Source organism: Hippocampus zosterae, chromosome 15, assembly GCF_025434085.1.
Source record: "Hippocampus zosterae strain Florida chromosome 15, ASM2543408v3, whole genome shotgun sequence".
NCBI classification, from domain to species: Eukaryota; Metazoa; Chordata; class Actinopteri; order Syngnathiformes; family Syngnathidae; genus Hippocampus; species Hippocampus zosterae.
Window position 1 is genome coordinate 6,105,337 of NC_067465.1, and position 16,353 is coordinate 6,121,689.

Genomic DNA, 16,353 nt, shown 5'->3' on the forward strand with positions numbered 1-16,353 from the left:
CACACCACAACGAACTGTACTGGTTGATGATTGAAGAATGGACTGTGTGAGAAATTGCCAAATTTCTCTTTGGTGGCACATGAGCTTTGCCATAAAAGGACAGCTGAAAATGCAAAGGTCATCCTTTTTTTCTTGCTCAATTCTGTGAAGTAGATCCGTTGCTTTTTTTTTTTTTTTTACCCAAAGCCTGATTGTGCATGCCTCAAAGCAGCCAGAGCAGGACTTGACACTTGAGGTCAAAGTATCCAAAACGGCTGTGCTTTGTAAATTGTGTTAGTATTCTAAGCCAAGATTATAGTCATGCACCTTACTTTGGAGTCAGCCAATCCTCCATGAAGCGTCTCCAGTTGGTCCAGAATGCTGCCGTTTTCCTCTTAACTGGTACTAGTAAGAGGGAGCACATAACCTCTACTCTGGCATCCCTTCACTGGACAGCACTGGTATCCAACGGTGTGTTTTTTTAAAAGTGCTCTAGAAATACAATTGAGTTGAGTTGAAGAAAGTCTGATCCGGACTAGACTAAGGGATTAGAGGTTCTCAAACTGTACTAAATTACCTTCAACACCACTGCAGGTTTTTCCCACTCTGATGTTTTACTTGTTCCATTGGTTGGATTTACGCGATTTACTGACTGTAATTTCCGGACTACAAAATGCTCATGATTAAAAGTTGCAACAGCTTAATCTTTAAAACTAATTAGTCCATACATTGGTCGTTTAAAAAAGGCATACTTGCAACAAAAAAGAGGTCACACAATGTTGAAACAACAAACTTGTGTTTACCTTAAAACACCGCGGTCCATGCCTCCCCTCCCCCCAATGCTGAACGCAGCCAGTTACAAAATAGCGTCATGGTGACAGAAAGAACCTTTCTCCGTCTCTTGTCGTCACACGAGGCAAATTCGCCGGCGAGCTTGACCACCATGCCGCAGTGCAGCCTTGAGAAACCAGTTTGCTACGTGCTGAGGAGACGCAGGGGCTGTTAGGACTCGTTCCCCATGCTCGTGAAACTGAACTCAAGATGCTTATTTTTACTCAACTCAAGACTCTATGTTCTCTGTTAGCCGCCGACGCGACACCTGTAATAATAATAATAATGCATTTTATTTAAAAGCGCCTTTCATGCCACCCAAGGACACTGTACAAACAATAAAAAATACAATGTAAAAATTTGTAAACGAGATGTTATATAAAAACAGGACATAAAATCATAAAACATAGGGAATGGAAGAGTTATGTGTTGTAGGCAATTCTGAACACCTGTATTCCGTCGTATTTATTCATTTATTCGTCATTTGCTTCCATTTTCTCACTAACAAATGTTGACACTTGCGTGGTTGTTTGTATTTAGTGTAAAAAAAAAAAGAACCTGCATTTGCATAATTTAATTTGTGCAGTAAATGTGAACATACTGGAGATGTGTCACACACACACACACACACACAAAAGCTAACAATTGAATGTAAGCAACCACTCTGATTCCCAATTGGGAAGCCCGCTACTCAATGTCACCTGAAACTTTGACCACTGTTGGTGAATCCCTCCACATTCAATCCCCCACCCCCTAGTTAATTTTTTTAAATATAAAAATATCATAGAGCAGGGGGTGTCAACCTCATTTTTGTCAAGGGCCACTTTAGGGTGACGTCTTATCCTCGGAGGGCCGTTATGACAGTGAAACCACTAAAATGCAGAATCGTCTCATCGCGTTATTACTCGTCCAGCAAATTAATGGATGGATAGTTTTGAAATCAGTCAATGATAATAGTCACACGTGACAATTTGACATTTTGATACGGTTTTTAGTAAAGATCATGCTTTTGCCGGCCACACAAAATGACGTGGCGGGCCGGATCTGGCCCCCGAGGCCTTGAGTTTGACACCTGTGTCCTCGAGCTTCTAGACACGTGCTTAGATAAAGCAGAAAGCCAACTCAAGTTACAGTGTTTACCATATCGCGACTTTGTGTATTTTCTTCCATTTGCCGCTGGGTTGATCAATGGTCGCCTTGTCGATTTTGAAGCAGGCATTTGCTGCTGTCCTCAGTTCTTGCGCCATCCCACACCTGCCTTTTATTAGTTTTGTGCGCGTGGGTTGGAGTGTGCATGTGCACACATGGTGGTTCCGCATTTGGCCGCTGTCCACGTTTCACTCAGAGGAAGGCTGGACTTGAAAGGAGTGTATGATTTTGATGTTGTGGGACTGAGTAATTGCCAAACAAATGTTTTTTTTTTGTTTTATTTTGGGGGAGTGGGGGTGAAAAGACATGGAAGGGAATTGGATAACTACAAAAGCAGAGTAATTAGCTTCCTGTTTCAGGCCCGAGGATTTCAAGGGTAATGATCGTTTCCGGCAGTGTGTCGTTTCCGTGGGATCATTTGTACGGTGCCAAAATATCGTTTCCCATAAAAATCACCGCGCACTGGTTGACTGTACGCGATCGAATCTCTCCTGTGTGCTCAACGTGATTTCACTGTGCCTGCATGTGCGTTTGTGGTGTGGTGTATATGTTTTTCTATTCTACTTTTGTTTTTATTAAGTGGTGGTGGGGGGGGGCGGAACAGGAAACATTATGTGCACACGTGGGTTGCTATTTTAGTCTGCAAGCTGAGAAAGCGCGTGGATGATGCATAGAGATGGCGGCGGAAAAAGAACACCGAAAAGTGTATTAGTTACTACATTTAAGAAATGAGAATGCCAGTCTAAACTCCGGCTATCAAACGTAAAGCGATGACTACATTTTGGATGATGACGCCAATTACATCCAAGTCACTCACCTGCTCTGTTTTCCATCGCTATTCTATTCCTATCTATTCTATTCTTTTCCATTCTATTCGTACCGTAACACACATTCCACCCCCCCCCCCCCGAGAAATTCCTTCAGTTTCTGATCCCATTCAGTCTGCCTCTGGTTTCCATTTCTCTTTTGCTTTTGAAAGCTGGGAATGAGATGCATTATTGTTTTGTCATGCCCACTCGGAAATGGGCGGCAGTAGCTCATCGATGTCCAACACGGATTGTCATCGCTCTTCCATTGAGAACACATGTACAGATACGGTCGTCGTGAATGGCCCGTCTCCGTTGGGCTTCCTCAAGACACTCGCGACAAAAGTGCTGCTGTTCGAGCCACGACTGACGAGTGCACAGCGCTTGGAGCAGCCATTATCGATGCATTCAAAACTATTTCCATACGTAAGGCTGACTTTGATCCCAGTAAACAGTAATCACTTCCTTTTTGGGGGGATGTGGTGTGGAGGGGTTGAAAGTCGCAGATGATCAGAGTCTGCACGTCTCTCAACTTTACCTCACCGACTTCTTCCAGCCAGATGAAAACACGCTGTAACATTTGGTACACAATTCATCATCTGTGGCCTTTTCAAAGTGTTCGTACTCCTCGGTCGAATTGATCCCACCTGGCCGTCTCGGTCTTTTCACTCGATGTTCACTTTAGCCCTTATCCTGGTTTGTATGAAAAGGCACACTTTGGATTGAAAAGCCCGACTACAATTATATCACTGAAAGACCGCATGCCCGTTTATTGTGATTCTGTCTGCATGTGTGCATTAGTAAATTGGTGGGCTGAGATGGCTGCCTTGTTGTGTGCCATTTTCATCGATGTGCACTTTGATCTAAGTGGAAAAGCCCGAACCGCTTCATTATTTGGCCACGTATAAATAGTCATTGTTCATCCCCAATCTGTGCTGCGCTGCGAGCAGTGTCTGAATGGCTGCGCGACCAAAGCGCTCTCGCACATGAAACCCGAGTTTCCCCCAATACAATTTGCTGCAGTTCTTTCGGCTCCACCTTTTTGTTTTCATTGTCACAAGTTTCCACAAGCACCAACGTCAACTACCGCTTGTAAACTACCGTCCTTTCGGAACAAGAGAGTGCATCTGGTGTCAAGCCGCAACGTATGATTTAACCATGAAAACAAATTTGTACACATATTGGCGTTATAACATGGGATGATTTCAAAGAAAACCGTCACACAGATGAATTTAAAAAACAAAACAAAACAATTTAGGGTCTTGAGGTCGAAACATACATACCGAGATGCCTCCACACTACTTGTTTCTTGTCACACCAATTTAGTTTCTCTCATTTCTCATACAAAACATTTATATATTTGTCAAGTGATCGGTGAGAAATGAGAGGGGGGGGGGCACACGAAGCTTGGTTTATGCTTGACGCGTCTGCGAGGTGCACATCGTCCCACGCGGAGAAATCACGTCATTCTGGTGACCACACCCCCACGGGATGACACTCACCTTTTCAATTCACTCTAATTGTGATCCAAACGGCCTCCATTCCGAACGGGTTCACTTCCCCAGAGGTTCCGCCGATGTGCGAGTCAACACGCGCAAAAGCTCGCCGAGCTGTTGTGAAAGGAGCCCGCAATCTGTGCGATTGAGGAAAACATTTGCCTGTCTGGCGTGGTGTCGACAATCAGCGAGGGGGTGAACATGGATTCCATTTCAGACGTTTGCCAGGTGTCAGCTGTCTGGGTCGATGGTGGCACAAATGGGTGAAGGGAGCGCGACAGAATGCGTTTAATATTAAAGACCACAAAGGCTGGAAAGAGTCTTTTTCTTTTCTCCCCTCGATGTCGAGCGAAGCAACGCGAGGCTTGCCAGTTTAACAATGGGGACAAGATACAAAGCTCATGTGGCGCCAATAGGACGTTGCCCACTTGCCTTTCCCGCACAGCGTTTACACAGCGCCATCTTTGCCAGCTCTTTTCACTCATTCATTTCTTATTGGGACAGAGATAACAAGATTAGTGCTCCAAGTGCCCAGGAGTCCGCAGAGAAAGCGGTGTGGTGGTGGTGGGGGGGGGGGGCCCTTTCACCCTCTTCACTTTTGAAGACAATAGCCGTATGCGTGTTTGCGTACGACTTTGTGCCCGTGTCCTTGCCAGATGGGACCGGTGCTTCCTTCAGCTGAGAAAAGGCAGCACAAACATTCAAAACATCAACAGCGCATACGACCCACCGCGCACATTCACCACATTCTCCTGCTCTCATTTTGGGTCCAATTCTCCACTTAACTCTTCGTAACGTCCATACTGAAACAAACACAACAAATGAAGAGCATTGTCAACGTTATTTTGGAACACGGAAACCATGCGCACCAAAACGTGATGATTTGAATCTTGATTGATGCAAGTCTTGTATGTCGGTGCTGGCTCATCTGTTTGGAACTGGAAGGCTCAAGTGGTGGTCAAAAATGGCACCTGGGTGGGAAAGAGGTGCCCCAGATCAAGAACAACTGGCAGTGTGTCTGCGGCTATGACATTATCCATCCATTCTCTGATCCGCATTGAAATTGGATCAGAAATTGGAGGAGAACTTTTTTTTTTAATCCAAAGAATCCCCCCCCCCCAAAAAAAATGCTGATAAATATTCAATACACGCTTTCCATGGAAAATAGAAAGAAAATGTGGAGACCTTCTCCCCTTAAAAAAAAGTGTCATTTTGCAAATCTGCAGGTATCAAACTGCGAGTATTCCGTTGCCGTTTGCCTTTTTCATGGGTAAGGCTTTTGATGCTCGCAGCAGGTATCAACTCCTCCTCATCCGCAACTTCACTCCGGGCTGATGTTTGCGTCCACCCTACCTCTGTTGTCTCTTTCACTGTTCCTGAGAAATCACTCGCATGCAAGGAATGCAAACGTTTACGCCCCCCCCCCCAAAAAAAATAAACACGCACACGCATGCCGTTTTGCAGTTCATTGTGTTGGGCACGTGGCCACGACATTAGAGTTAGACAGACACAACGCACGCTTGCACACACACACACACACACACACACATGCGCGCGTCACACTCGGCCCCTGCCTGACTTCTGCCTTCCAGACTGCTTCCTACTGAGTAAGGCGGCCTGTGCTCTCACTCGCTCCAAAGCATTCCCCCAGCCTACCTCCCCCCTCGCCTGTGCTTTTTTTTTTTTGTACTGGTAGTTTCTTCCCGAATGAGCCTTCCCTGCTCTTACTTTCACATCCACACGGTGGTCTCCTTTTGCGCTCTCATCTCTCTTACAACATATTGGCCACAAGCACGAGTTGCTGAAAAGTTCCTTTTGTCAGTCGGTACACCTGATCTGTCCTATCGAATCCCTCAAATGGGTTTCATTGCCTGCCCCGTCGCAGCATTGCTTAGCGGGCCTGCGTCGTGTTGAACTGCCCGTGAAGATTTAACCGCCAATTTGCCCGCGTAGTGGAATGCCTCAACAACTCAAAATACGGATAACAGGCCTGGTATCGGGGATTGTGCGGGTGTGTTTTACCCTCGCACGTGGGACTAACAAAATATATTGGAGAAATCATATTTGTATACGGGGGGAGAGCCTTTCTGAGGTCTATCCGGACCACTTTGAAGTGAGAGCCCAAAGTGCAATCATGTTGGATTCAAAAGGTAAAAAGGTGCCCCCGCAGAGCTCGCTTTTAGAGCTGCGGTGCCATCGCGAGCTCGATGCTAACTGCTAACCGGCAGTCGGCCAAGTCCGTTTCCCTCGAAGGGGCGAGTGGGCGGTGGTGCTTCACGGTCCAAATGGCCCTTTAAACACTCTAGACGTGATCTGTAACGGAAAACAAAAAGTTCCTTCCATTCTGCCAGTGGAAGTTGGTGCGACTGAAATGAAAGTAGATTTTTCCGGAAGGCGTTTTCTTTTATAGCCATATCGCCCAGCCTTAGATTCTCGTCAGTATGCGGGTCTTCTGATATGAGTTTTGTTCCCGCTACATGAAACCACATCCAGCCCGCTCAACCCCCCCCCTCCCCACGGTCTTGTCAGTTTCTTATTCACAGGATGAGCAAATCTCTCTTTTGGTCGTGCATCTTTTTGCTGAGATCTGATGAAAAGAACCTGTTTCAAATGTTGAGTGCTGTACTTTTCTTGACACCTTTGAAGAGAGCGCGCTATTGTCTGTGCACAGAAGTGTAGGGTTTATTGTCGTGCCAAAGACAAGCGGGCCTTGGCCGTGCCAAGTGGTACCAAGCCAGTTGGCTGTCATTCACACTTTTGTTTTGTGTTGTGCTCTGTAGTCAGCCTGCAGCGCACATTGTTGCGAAGAGGCTTTCAAACGTACTTCGCCCGGGCTTTTGTGTGTCTGTTTTATGCTATATGATATTAGTCTTGGGAGAGAACTAGAAATGTTTGCACATTTACCGCCGTCAAACGTTTCTCCTCCCTTGTCCCAGAGCACAGTTGTCAAACACAAGGCCTCATTTTATTCGATTAGATTTGAAAAGAAAATGTAATTACTATTCTTGGATATTTTTAGTGACCAACAAACCTCTGCTCCACACATCAGCCAATTTACCAGTAAAAGTCATGAAAATGAGTGGGACAAATAAGTCCATTTATGGAGGGAAATTATGTTCTGTAACTTCTGCAGAAGCATTTCTACACCCCTGTTGCATGTTGTCAAGGTCTCTCTCTCTCTCTCTCTTTCTCTCTCGCTCCGGTTATGTATTAGCAGAGCGACGGAGAAACGCAACGAATGTCAAGCATTTGGAAATATTTTCTTTTGTCAACCCAAGGCTCCTAAAGGACATTGTGTAGCATTGTTTACCAGCTGGCCCCGCCTTTGTTCCTTTTGTGTGTGTGTGTGCGTGCGCGAGTTGACATGATCGCAACGTTGTCTTTGCATAGATACGTTTGCCCGTGTGTGGTTTAGTACTCGCAGACATGACTCCATCCCCAGGAACGTCCGTGTCCATTGTACAGCCACCACCTCACCCCGCCCCCGATTGTGAGTGACAGTTGACTCCATTGGCCCATCGCTTGCTTGTGTGTTGTGTTGTGACAATAACATGCTTTGTACAGATACCTTGCGTGGTGCTTCTCCATCACGCTATTGGATGAGTTTATTCACCGCAGTGCGCTACGTGTACGTGATTCAAAGGCCCAAACGCGGGAAAAAAAGACATTTATTTGTAATTGCTCAGAATCCCCCTTAACTCAAACGAATCTATTAACCGCGTCGAGCTAATTTTAAGCAAATCCGAAGTGGGTCTGCTTATTCTGTGCATCTTCCAAGTCGCCTGATCTATTTGCAAGGCATCTTCTTTGCATCGCTGCTTTCCCCAGGCTTCCTCCGCTCAGCCTTCTGGCTGCCGCCTGCCCGCCAGTTGTCTTTCTCCCATTGAGGTCCAACAATGGCAGGCAAGACACCACAGCCTTGACGCCTCCATCTTAGTGGGGGTGTTAGGGTGGGCTGTGTTTGGGGCGCAAGCTGCAAAAGGCTTCGCTTGACTGCGGGGGCTGCAAGTAGTCAAGTCAAGGCAAGAAAAAGCGGGTCGACGCCCAGATTAAACCTCAATGTATGTCTTTGGCATGAGTGTCTGCCACGTCAGCGAGCCGTTTTTTTTTTCCTGCGCTTACCTCGAAGCAGGAGAACAGCAAGGGAGAAGCCTAATAGCAGTACTCGAGCGGCGCTGTCTCGAGCGGTTCAAACTGTGAACACACCTTCAGGCTGCACCAGTTGAAAGGGGGTCCTCCTAATCTGCCAAGAGTGGCGTCATAATGCATTCAAGCTGATTTGGTGATGCATGTTTTCTTTGTGTGTGTCTTAGCACTGACTGTCTGTGTTGCGCACGTACGTGCGCGCACACACACACACAAGCAATCTTTCAAATCCCCCTCCGCTTTGGGTCCCATCCCCATATGGTGGCTGGGCTTGATGAGAGCTTGATGAAGTCAACCAGAAGCCCCCCACCACCACCATCCGACATCCGTATTTGTGTGTGTGTGTGTGTGTGTGAGAGAGAGAGCAGGCATGTGTGCATTTCCAGGTTATATATTGGCTTGCAAGCTGTTTTCATTCTATTTCATTCATGATTCATTTCATGCATGATTTTGCAAGGCTTGCCATGATCAGCTCTGTAGGTGTGGAGTCTAATCGGAGAGGGGGCGGAAAGGTTCCTAACCTGCGACTTGCAGATGCCCCACCACACCATAAATGCGTTTTGTCACACGAACGTGTTTAAATTGAACCTAATTGAAGCAACTATTGTGTTTCTTGCCAGCTGCGTTCAAGACAGTTCTGAAAAATGATCTGCTTTGTCTTCTTCACAAGGCAGTGGTGACATACTCGAATATCCAGTTACACTCTGTTCATGCGTGTATACGAGATTGTCAGGCGCACATATGCTGCTGATGCCGTTTTGGCATGATTTAGAAATGTAACCTTTTCAACCTGCACATACTGCATCCTGGTTCTGTGTAAGTTTTGGTTGCAGGGCTCACATCCTCTCCATGCCTTTGCACCAAACTTGCAATAGGAGCGTGACAATAACCAAACGTTATCATCTTTGTTGTTATTCTCGGGTGGTGGTTGCTCACGCTTTGATCGAATTGTTCCTTTTTCCTGCACACAGACAAAAAGATTGGTCTAGCCAGACGTCTACTTTAATGCAAAATATCTAGAAGATATGGTAAAGGGGGAGTTTGTAGTTTGGACACCACGAGCAAGATTTAAAATATAGCCTAACTTCAGTATCCTCCGCCCCAGCCCACCCGAGGCTCTCGGATGAGCGACATTATCAAAAACGGGCGTCCAAAATGTCATGCGATTATGGAGCAGCGTTTGACTGGCTTTGAGTGTGTCCGCAGGTGCATGGAAAGTTTTTGATACCTTGTTGCTCTCGCCTCCCGGGGTTGTTTTTCCTCTGGCGCCGTTATTTCTTAAAAATCAAATTGAAGGTTCGTGACTGGGACAGAGAGAGATTTTTATGTACCACTGTCAGGTTTAAGTAGTAAAATTTCTAACAAAAAGTTTTTTTCTTGTTTTTTTTTTAACAGCTGTCAAGCGTTTAAAGCAGAAGAGAGATGTTCTGAGCGCGTGTCCATTCCCAACACCGAATATTCTTGGCCAGTCATAATAGCTTGTTAGCAATTTTTTTTAATGTTATATTTATCGCTGTTCCGATACGCCTATTTTTGTAAGAAATTTCACAGCACACAATTGCTATTCATTCTCAATGAATGAATAGCAATTCACGAAGCTAACACTCTCATGACTCATGGGAGTGTTAGCAGTCGAAAGCACGATTCTTAATTAAACAAAAATCTAGCCTTGAATGAACTGCACCCACACAAAATGGAGAAAGGACAGCGTCTGACACGCACACTCGGATGCCCTTCGATTCGTCTTCACACCAAGTTCTGCATTGCGTTGGACACAATGCGTCCGTGGGCGTCATGGCAGCTCTCCCGTATTCTCTTGCAAGCTGAAAGCATCATTTCGGCTCTTCCTCTCAGAGTAACCTTGATTGCTTTGACGCGCACCCTGACAATGGCTCGCTTGAATTGACCAAGTGACTCCTTTGACTGCAGAATGTGTGCCCGTCTCCAATTGAACTGCCCTTGCTCTCTGGTTGTATGATTTCTTTTCAAATTAGACGCATCGAATCCTTGATTGAATTTTAGATGCTGGCAAGCGATAGAGGCCGTCCCCTCCCTCCCCTTTCCCTCCCCTTTGTTTACCTTAAGACAAGACAAGAGTGTCTGCCGTGCGTGTGCATGCGCGCGTGCACATCAGAAACTTTACTAATAGCGTGCTTTAAAATCATCATTGTGATAGTCATTCTTCAAGAATGAACTGTTTTCATTCATGACCCCCCCTGGACAGTCAGGTGGGCAATTTGTCGCCGACGTCCACCTGTTCCAGGAGGGCCGTCTTTCTGCTTTTGGATACTGACACATTAGATGAAAGGGACTTCATTAACCTGCCCCCGAACCACCACCCCGCCACCCCCAGCGCTCACCCACCGCTTCTCCTCTTTTCCCCGTTGCCCCACAAAAGAGAAAAATCAGGTAATCAATTCAGTGGAAACATGACAAATGAGTCCCCGCGGTGACGGAGTTTGTGCGCGCGTTGGGGCAGGGCTGCTGGGAAATCACAACTGAAGCAATCCGGTTATTATCGCATCAGCAAACGGCGTAAAAGGAAAGGACGATGACTGAATGATGAATGGATGAATGCAAAGATGGATAGGCAGAGGGAGGAGATGATTCCGTGCGGCCAATGCGTATTTGTGCATGTGTGCGTCTGCTGCGCGCAGATAGACGGCTGATTGAATACGGGGCCATGTGGGGTGTCTGTGTGAGTGGGAGCGTGCAAAGGGGTGCTGTGTTAACCTTGGAGCTGTCACAGCAGATGGGAGATGGGAAGGGCTGCAGGGGATATGTTTACTCCGGGGTGGGGGTGGGGGGGGGGGGGCGAACGAGGAAGAATCGAGGTTTTGGCTTCTATGCGCTTTGTCTGGCTCACCCACAAATATATAACGAAATGATAATCTGATGTTTGACACCTCCAGAGTGTTAAATTAGCCATATGCTGTGCATGGTTTCTTAGTCGTCGTGGGTTGCCTTGGTATTATGTCAGATGGAACGCAAAGTATTGCTTCTTTTTCTTGGTGATGATCTCAAATCAATTCTGGTGGGTGGGGGATTGAGCTAAAAATCTTGGGGGAATTCTTCAAGCTGCCTCGGTTCGTGGCTGTAAACAAGTCACCGCACTCATCAGGTACGGCAACTTTCTCGCCGGCCGTTCTCCAAGCCCGCTGCTTTTGCCTCGGTCCCGGCCAGTATTGGAAGATGGCCTTGTGGTGTACCTCTCAAGTGCCTGAAGTCTGCAATGATATTCTCTTAACATAGTTTATTTCACCATGCCGCACCGGTGTACTGTGTGCTGCTGTTGTGTGACGTCGTCAGTATTTTATTTTTTTAACGGCGATTAGCTGTTTTGCTCGAGAGTGCGCGAGTAAGCAAATTTGCGGCCACTCCTGTCCCATCAAATGCGTCGTCCCTTAAGTAAAAAAAAAAGTGAATTAAGGAAGTTTCCTGGACAGGCACGGGAAACTAAAATGAATGGATTATTGGTTTGGAATTTGGAATGAGGAGTGGGCCGGGTTTGTCCGTGGTGCTGCATGAGCTGAATCAGACTGCCGTCTATGTAAATGCGCGCGTGCACATACACACACTTTGGCTCGCCGCCCGACTCCATTCCCCCAGCTGATTAGGGTTAATGGCCTATGAGCGTGAGGAATGGTCTGCCTCCTCATTGGCTGACTTGCCCCCGGGGTGGGCGGAGTTTTCAGCATGTGACAGATGGCGGTGCAGTGTGTGCAATTGTGGATGTACAATGGAAAGATGTACAATGGCGGTTGTTGTCCTCCGCTCCCCCTTCTCCACGCTCTCGAGCTTACGTTTGTCTCAAGCACAAACGTTCACGTGTCAGTCGTGTTGAGCATTCCGGAATGATCCCTATATGCATAACTTTTCATTTCAGTGGAGGCAAAATTGCTCAGTTTGGCCTTTGGTCAGTCTCACGTTCATGGAACACAGCAAGTGTGGGTTATTTCTGAAGATGTGTTTTGTCATGAGCACCTAGTGATGTGCACTTTGTTGATGACATGTCGGCAGCAGACCTTCAAAGCAAGCGCACGTATGACAACAGCAAAAGCAACGCGCGTTTGCTGCACCGACTCGCATGTTCTCTTTGGATGACAAAGCAGGATTGTGCGTCGCGACGTTCCCCGCTTGCGTGCATCACGCTCGTAAATCACCTTTGTTCAAAATAAATATATGTTGCCAAACGAGCCTGACCATTTCAAACAAAACACCAGTGTGTGTGTGCGTGTGTGTGTGTGAGAGAGAGTGAGAGATCAGTGGTTTCTTCTGTGAATACCAGTGCTTTTTCATTTCATCTGTTGGCTGTGGCATTAAGAACAAAAGCGGGCAGGCTTTGAAAAGGTGTTTTGTGTGCCGTGTTTTATGTTTGTGCGGATGTGCACACAGACTGTCGGATGCAGCATCTTTTTTTTTTTTTTTTTGCAACCCCAGCTGCTGTAGACACACTGTCTCCTTCAAACACATTGAGGACACACAATAGTTCTCTCAGTGGTCCCCAACCACCGCTACTGGGCTGCAGAGATACAGCCCCCCCCCCCCAAAAAAAGGTCGACGACGAATGGTTGCTGATCTGAAAAACGCATGTACTTGTCTTAACCGGTCCATGATGGAAAAAGATGGCGGACCACCAGTTGAACTGACAATCTTAGTTCATAGAGCCATGGGGGAAGTGTTGTTCTCATGCAAAGACCGTTGTCAGCAGTGTCCGTCACCGTTAAAATAACTTTATTGACTACATTATAATTTTGACAGTTTGGTATCGAAGCCTTGCCGTCCCTTTGCTTCCACCTCCTTTCTCTCCTTATCAAACCACACACCGGCTAAAGATAAAGTAATCCTCAAACAGTGAAAATGCGGGGAAAAAGCTCAACCGTTGTGAAGATGTTTCTTTTCTTTATCGGAGTGAAAAGGCAGCCAACTTGAATTTCCTTCTGTCTCCCCTTTGCCTTGTGCACGCAGGGTTTCACCTGAGCGGCACAGTCACCGAACCCGCCACCTCATCGGAGCCAGAGGTCACCCACAAGGTGGCCATCAGCTTTGATCGTTGCAAGATTACCTCCGTCACCTGTGGCTGTGGAAATCGGGACATTTTCTACTGCGCCCACGTGGTGGCGTTATCTCTGTACAGGATCCGCAAACCTGAACTGGTAATCTATACACATGATTCGCTTTTGCATGACAGGTTCCGGAACGGCCTGGCACCGCAGCCCATCAGCCTCTGCTGTTGGCCTGGCCTGGCCTCCGTTGCCCCTTCACGACAACAAGCACCAAGCATTTGGGGGTGTTATCAACTGAACTTTGACACCTTGGGGTTCTGCCACAAGATTTGAGGAGTGCCGAGTCTGGCCGTTGGTTTTGTGGCTCTTCAAAAAATGAATTGCCAGCTGCATGATGTGGCGCCGTTGCAAATTGCACACTGTCAAAATGCGCAGAGGCTTTCACACAGGTGAAAAATCATCAAGCCACCATGACATTGAAATACAACATATACAGTGTACATTTTTTACACTAATACTGAACCATATTGACAATTTCAAGTGTGCCAGTGGATGAAATAGTCAAGTTTTCGGTCAATATTTCCGTGAGCCATGCGGTCGTCTTGACCTCAATGGAGATGTCCTCCAGCTGATTTTCAATATTTTAAAAAATATATATATTTCTGACAATTTATTGAATGCAGTTTCACCAGTGGCAGCAACTGTCATAGGCAGCCAAAGGAATGAGAGGCGGCTGAGTGAATAAGCGCTCGCTCTAATATAAAATCATATGTAAAGTGCCAATGGATGAAATAGTAAAAAGATTTTACCGAGCGGTGCGCGCCACCCGCCAGTTCCATTCATTTGAATTAAAGCAATGTCTCATTCTCCTCGGGGACCGCTGAGGCTCCAGGCTGCGGCCGGAGGATATGCGCTCAAGTAATATGTACTTTTGTTGTTGTTGTTGTTGTAAAGTTCGAGGACCCCGGGATATCAAATTATGTGTCCATCGCGTGTATGTTGCAGGTGAAGCTTCGGTTGCCCATCTCAGAAACATTGTTCCAGATGAACAGAGACCAGTTGCAGAAGCTGGTCCAGTACTTGATAACAGCCCACCACACAGAGGTGCTGCCCACAGCTCAGAAACTGGCCGACGAGATCCTCTCATCCAATTCCGAGATCAACCAGGTTCATGGTGCGACAACAGTCTTCTTCGCACACACACACACGCACACACACACGCACACAACTTCAGTTTCAAAGAGCTCTACGTATGAAATATCTGCTCTGTAAACCAAGAGGCTGCCACAAATTAGGGCCTCGCCGCCCCCGAGGCTCGCAAAGTCCGGTTTTAAATTGCTAATTTGATTACTGGACTTCTGCACCCCATTTACTGCCTCATTGTAGAGGTGGCACGGTTAATAAAGCGACCGAGAAAGTGGAGTGGTACGTGATCTTCCAGATGAAAAGAAGTGGATACGGCAAACCCCAAACAAGTATTTACATATTTTCCAATTTTGTCTCCCTCCGTTAATGTTGACATTCTACAGCTCTCCAGTTCAGCAAAGCCGCCATCGTGCTTCCTGTCTGTGTTTGACAAGAGAACGGGGTCATGGAGGCCGTTGATCCATGAGCAAGGCTTTGATTGAGGAATGTTGCCGTTTGCTGCTTTGCCTTTCCCACAGGCAGCTCGAAACGTGCGGTTTCAGTTCCTCAGCTTGCTGCTTGATCAAAGCAAGCCGCCTGCCCCTTTTCCAAATCGGATTATTTAGAAACACAGGGAAGAAAGAGGAAAACCAAAGCAAAGTTTTGTCTGCAGACTTCCTGCCCGCGGATCAAAATAAATACCGAATTCCACATTGTGTTGAGTTCAGTTTGCAGAGCTGGCCAAATCCTGGAGAAGCACAGGAAGTATCACATTTTTCTTTTGGGTCTCCTGCTGTTCAGTGTGCGATTGTGTTTCTTTCAGGTGCTCCCGATCCAACTGCCGGCGCAAGCATTGACGATGACAATTGCTGGCATCTGGATGAAGATCAAGTCAGGGAACAAGTCAAGCAGTTTCTGTCCCAGGGAGGATACTACGGCTCTGGGAAGCAACTCAACTCCATGTTTGCGAAGGTCCATTTTACTCTGCTGGATTCATTTTAGTATTCCCGAACAACTTTGTTTTTAAATGCACGAGGAGGCAGTCAATATAAAATCCCATTGATGTGCCCAGAGAAAATTAGCATTGAGGTTTGGGAGTGAGATTGAACAATTACTGGAGTAAGTAAGAGAACAAGAGGGGCATCTATTCTTCCTAAAGAGTCATGTGAACGCTTTTATTAAACCCCTATCTAGAAAAAAGATGCATTAATAGAGTTCAATCACAACTTTCTTTTTCTACTATTCTGTGCGTATATTGATGCATGCACAGCAGCACACTGCCCCTAAGAGGCCAAGGCGTGCATAGCAGGAACAGTCGGTATTTATTTTGATGTTTGTTTGTTTTTTTATTGATATAATTTTCATCATTTAATTATCTACTCATTTAGGTTCAGTATTTTTCTTTCAAGTTAGATTTGAAGTTGTTTTTTAAATTAAGCTAATTGCACTTTGCCCTTCATGTCAAGCGTTCTGATACATCAGTTAAACTAAGTTGGAAGACTGCCAATTCTAAAAAAAAATGACAACAACTGTGTTTTGGGGGTTTTTTTTGTCTTTCTAGGTGCGTGAGATGCTCCGAATGCGTGACTCCAACGGTGCCCGGATGCTGACTCTCATAACCGAACAGTTTATGGCAGACCCTCGACTATCGCTATGGCGACAGCAAGGCACAGGCATGACGGACAAATGCCGGCAGCTTTGGGATGAGCTGGGTGAGTACAGTCAGTGAAAATGCGCCTCCATGTCGTTTCTCGCCGTTCTTTTCCCGGCCGGCCGGGCCTTTCGTTTCACTCATGCGGCGATGAAGCCCTCAAA

At 46.5% G+C, this 16,353-nt stretch overlaps 1 protein-coding gene across 2 annotated transcripts in view; it reads left to right on the forward strand.

Annotated features, from left to right (window-relative positions):
- Positions 1-16,353, forward strand: part of zswim5 (zinc finger, SWIM-type containing 5) — a 28,902-nt gene that overhangs the window by 3,935 nt on the left and 8,614 nt on the right. For both annotated transcript variants that reach the window (XM_052087101.1, XM_052087102.1), the window contains exons 2-5: positions 13,376-13,563; positions 14,419-14,587; positions 15,362-15,510; positions 16,100-16,250. In XM_052087101.1, coding sequence (XP_051943061.1) covers positions 13,376-13,563; positions 14,419-14,587; positions 15,362-15,510; positions 16,100-16,250 — 657 coding nt within the window. The remainder of the gene's footprint in view (positions 1-13,375; positions 13,564-14,418; positions 14,588-15,361; positions 15,511-16,099; positions 16,251-16,353) is intronic.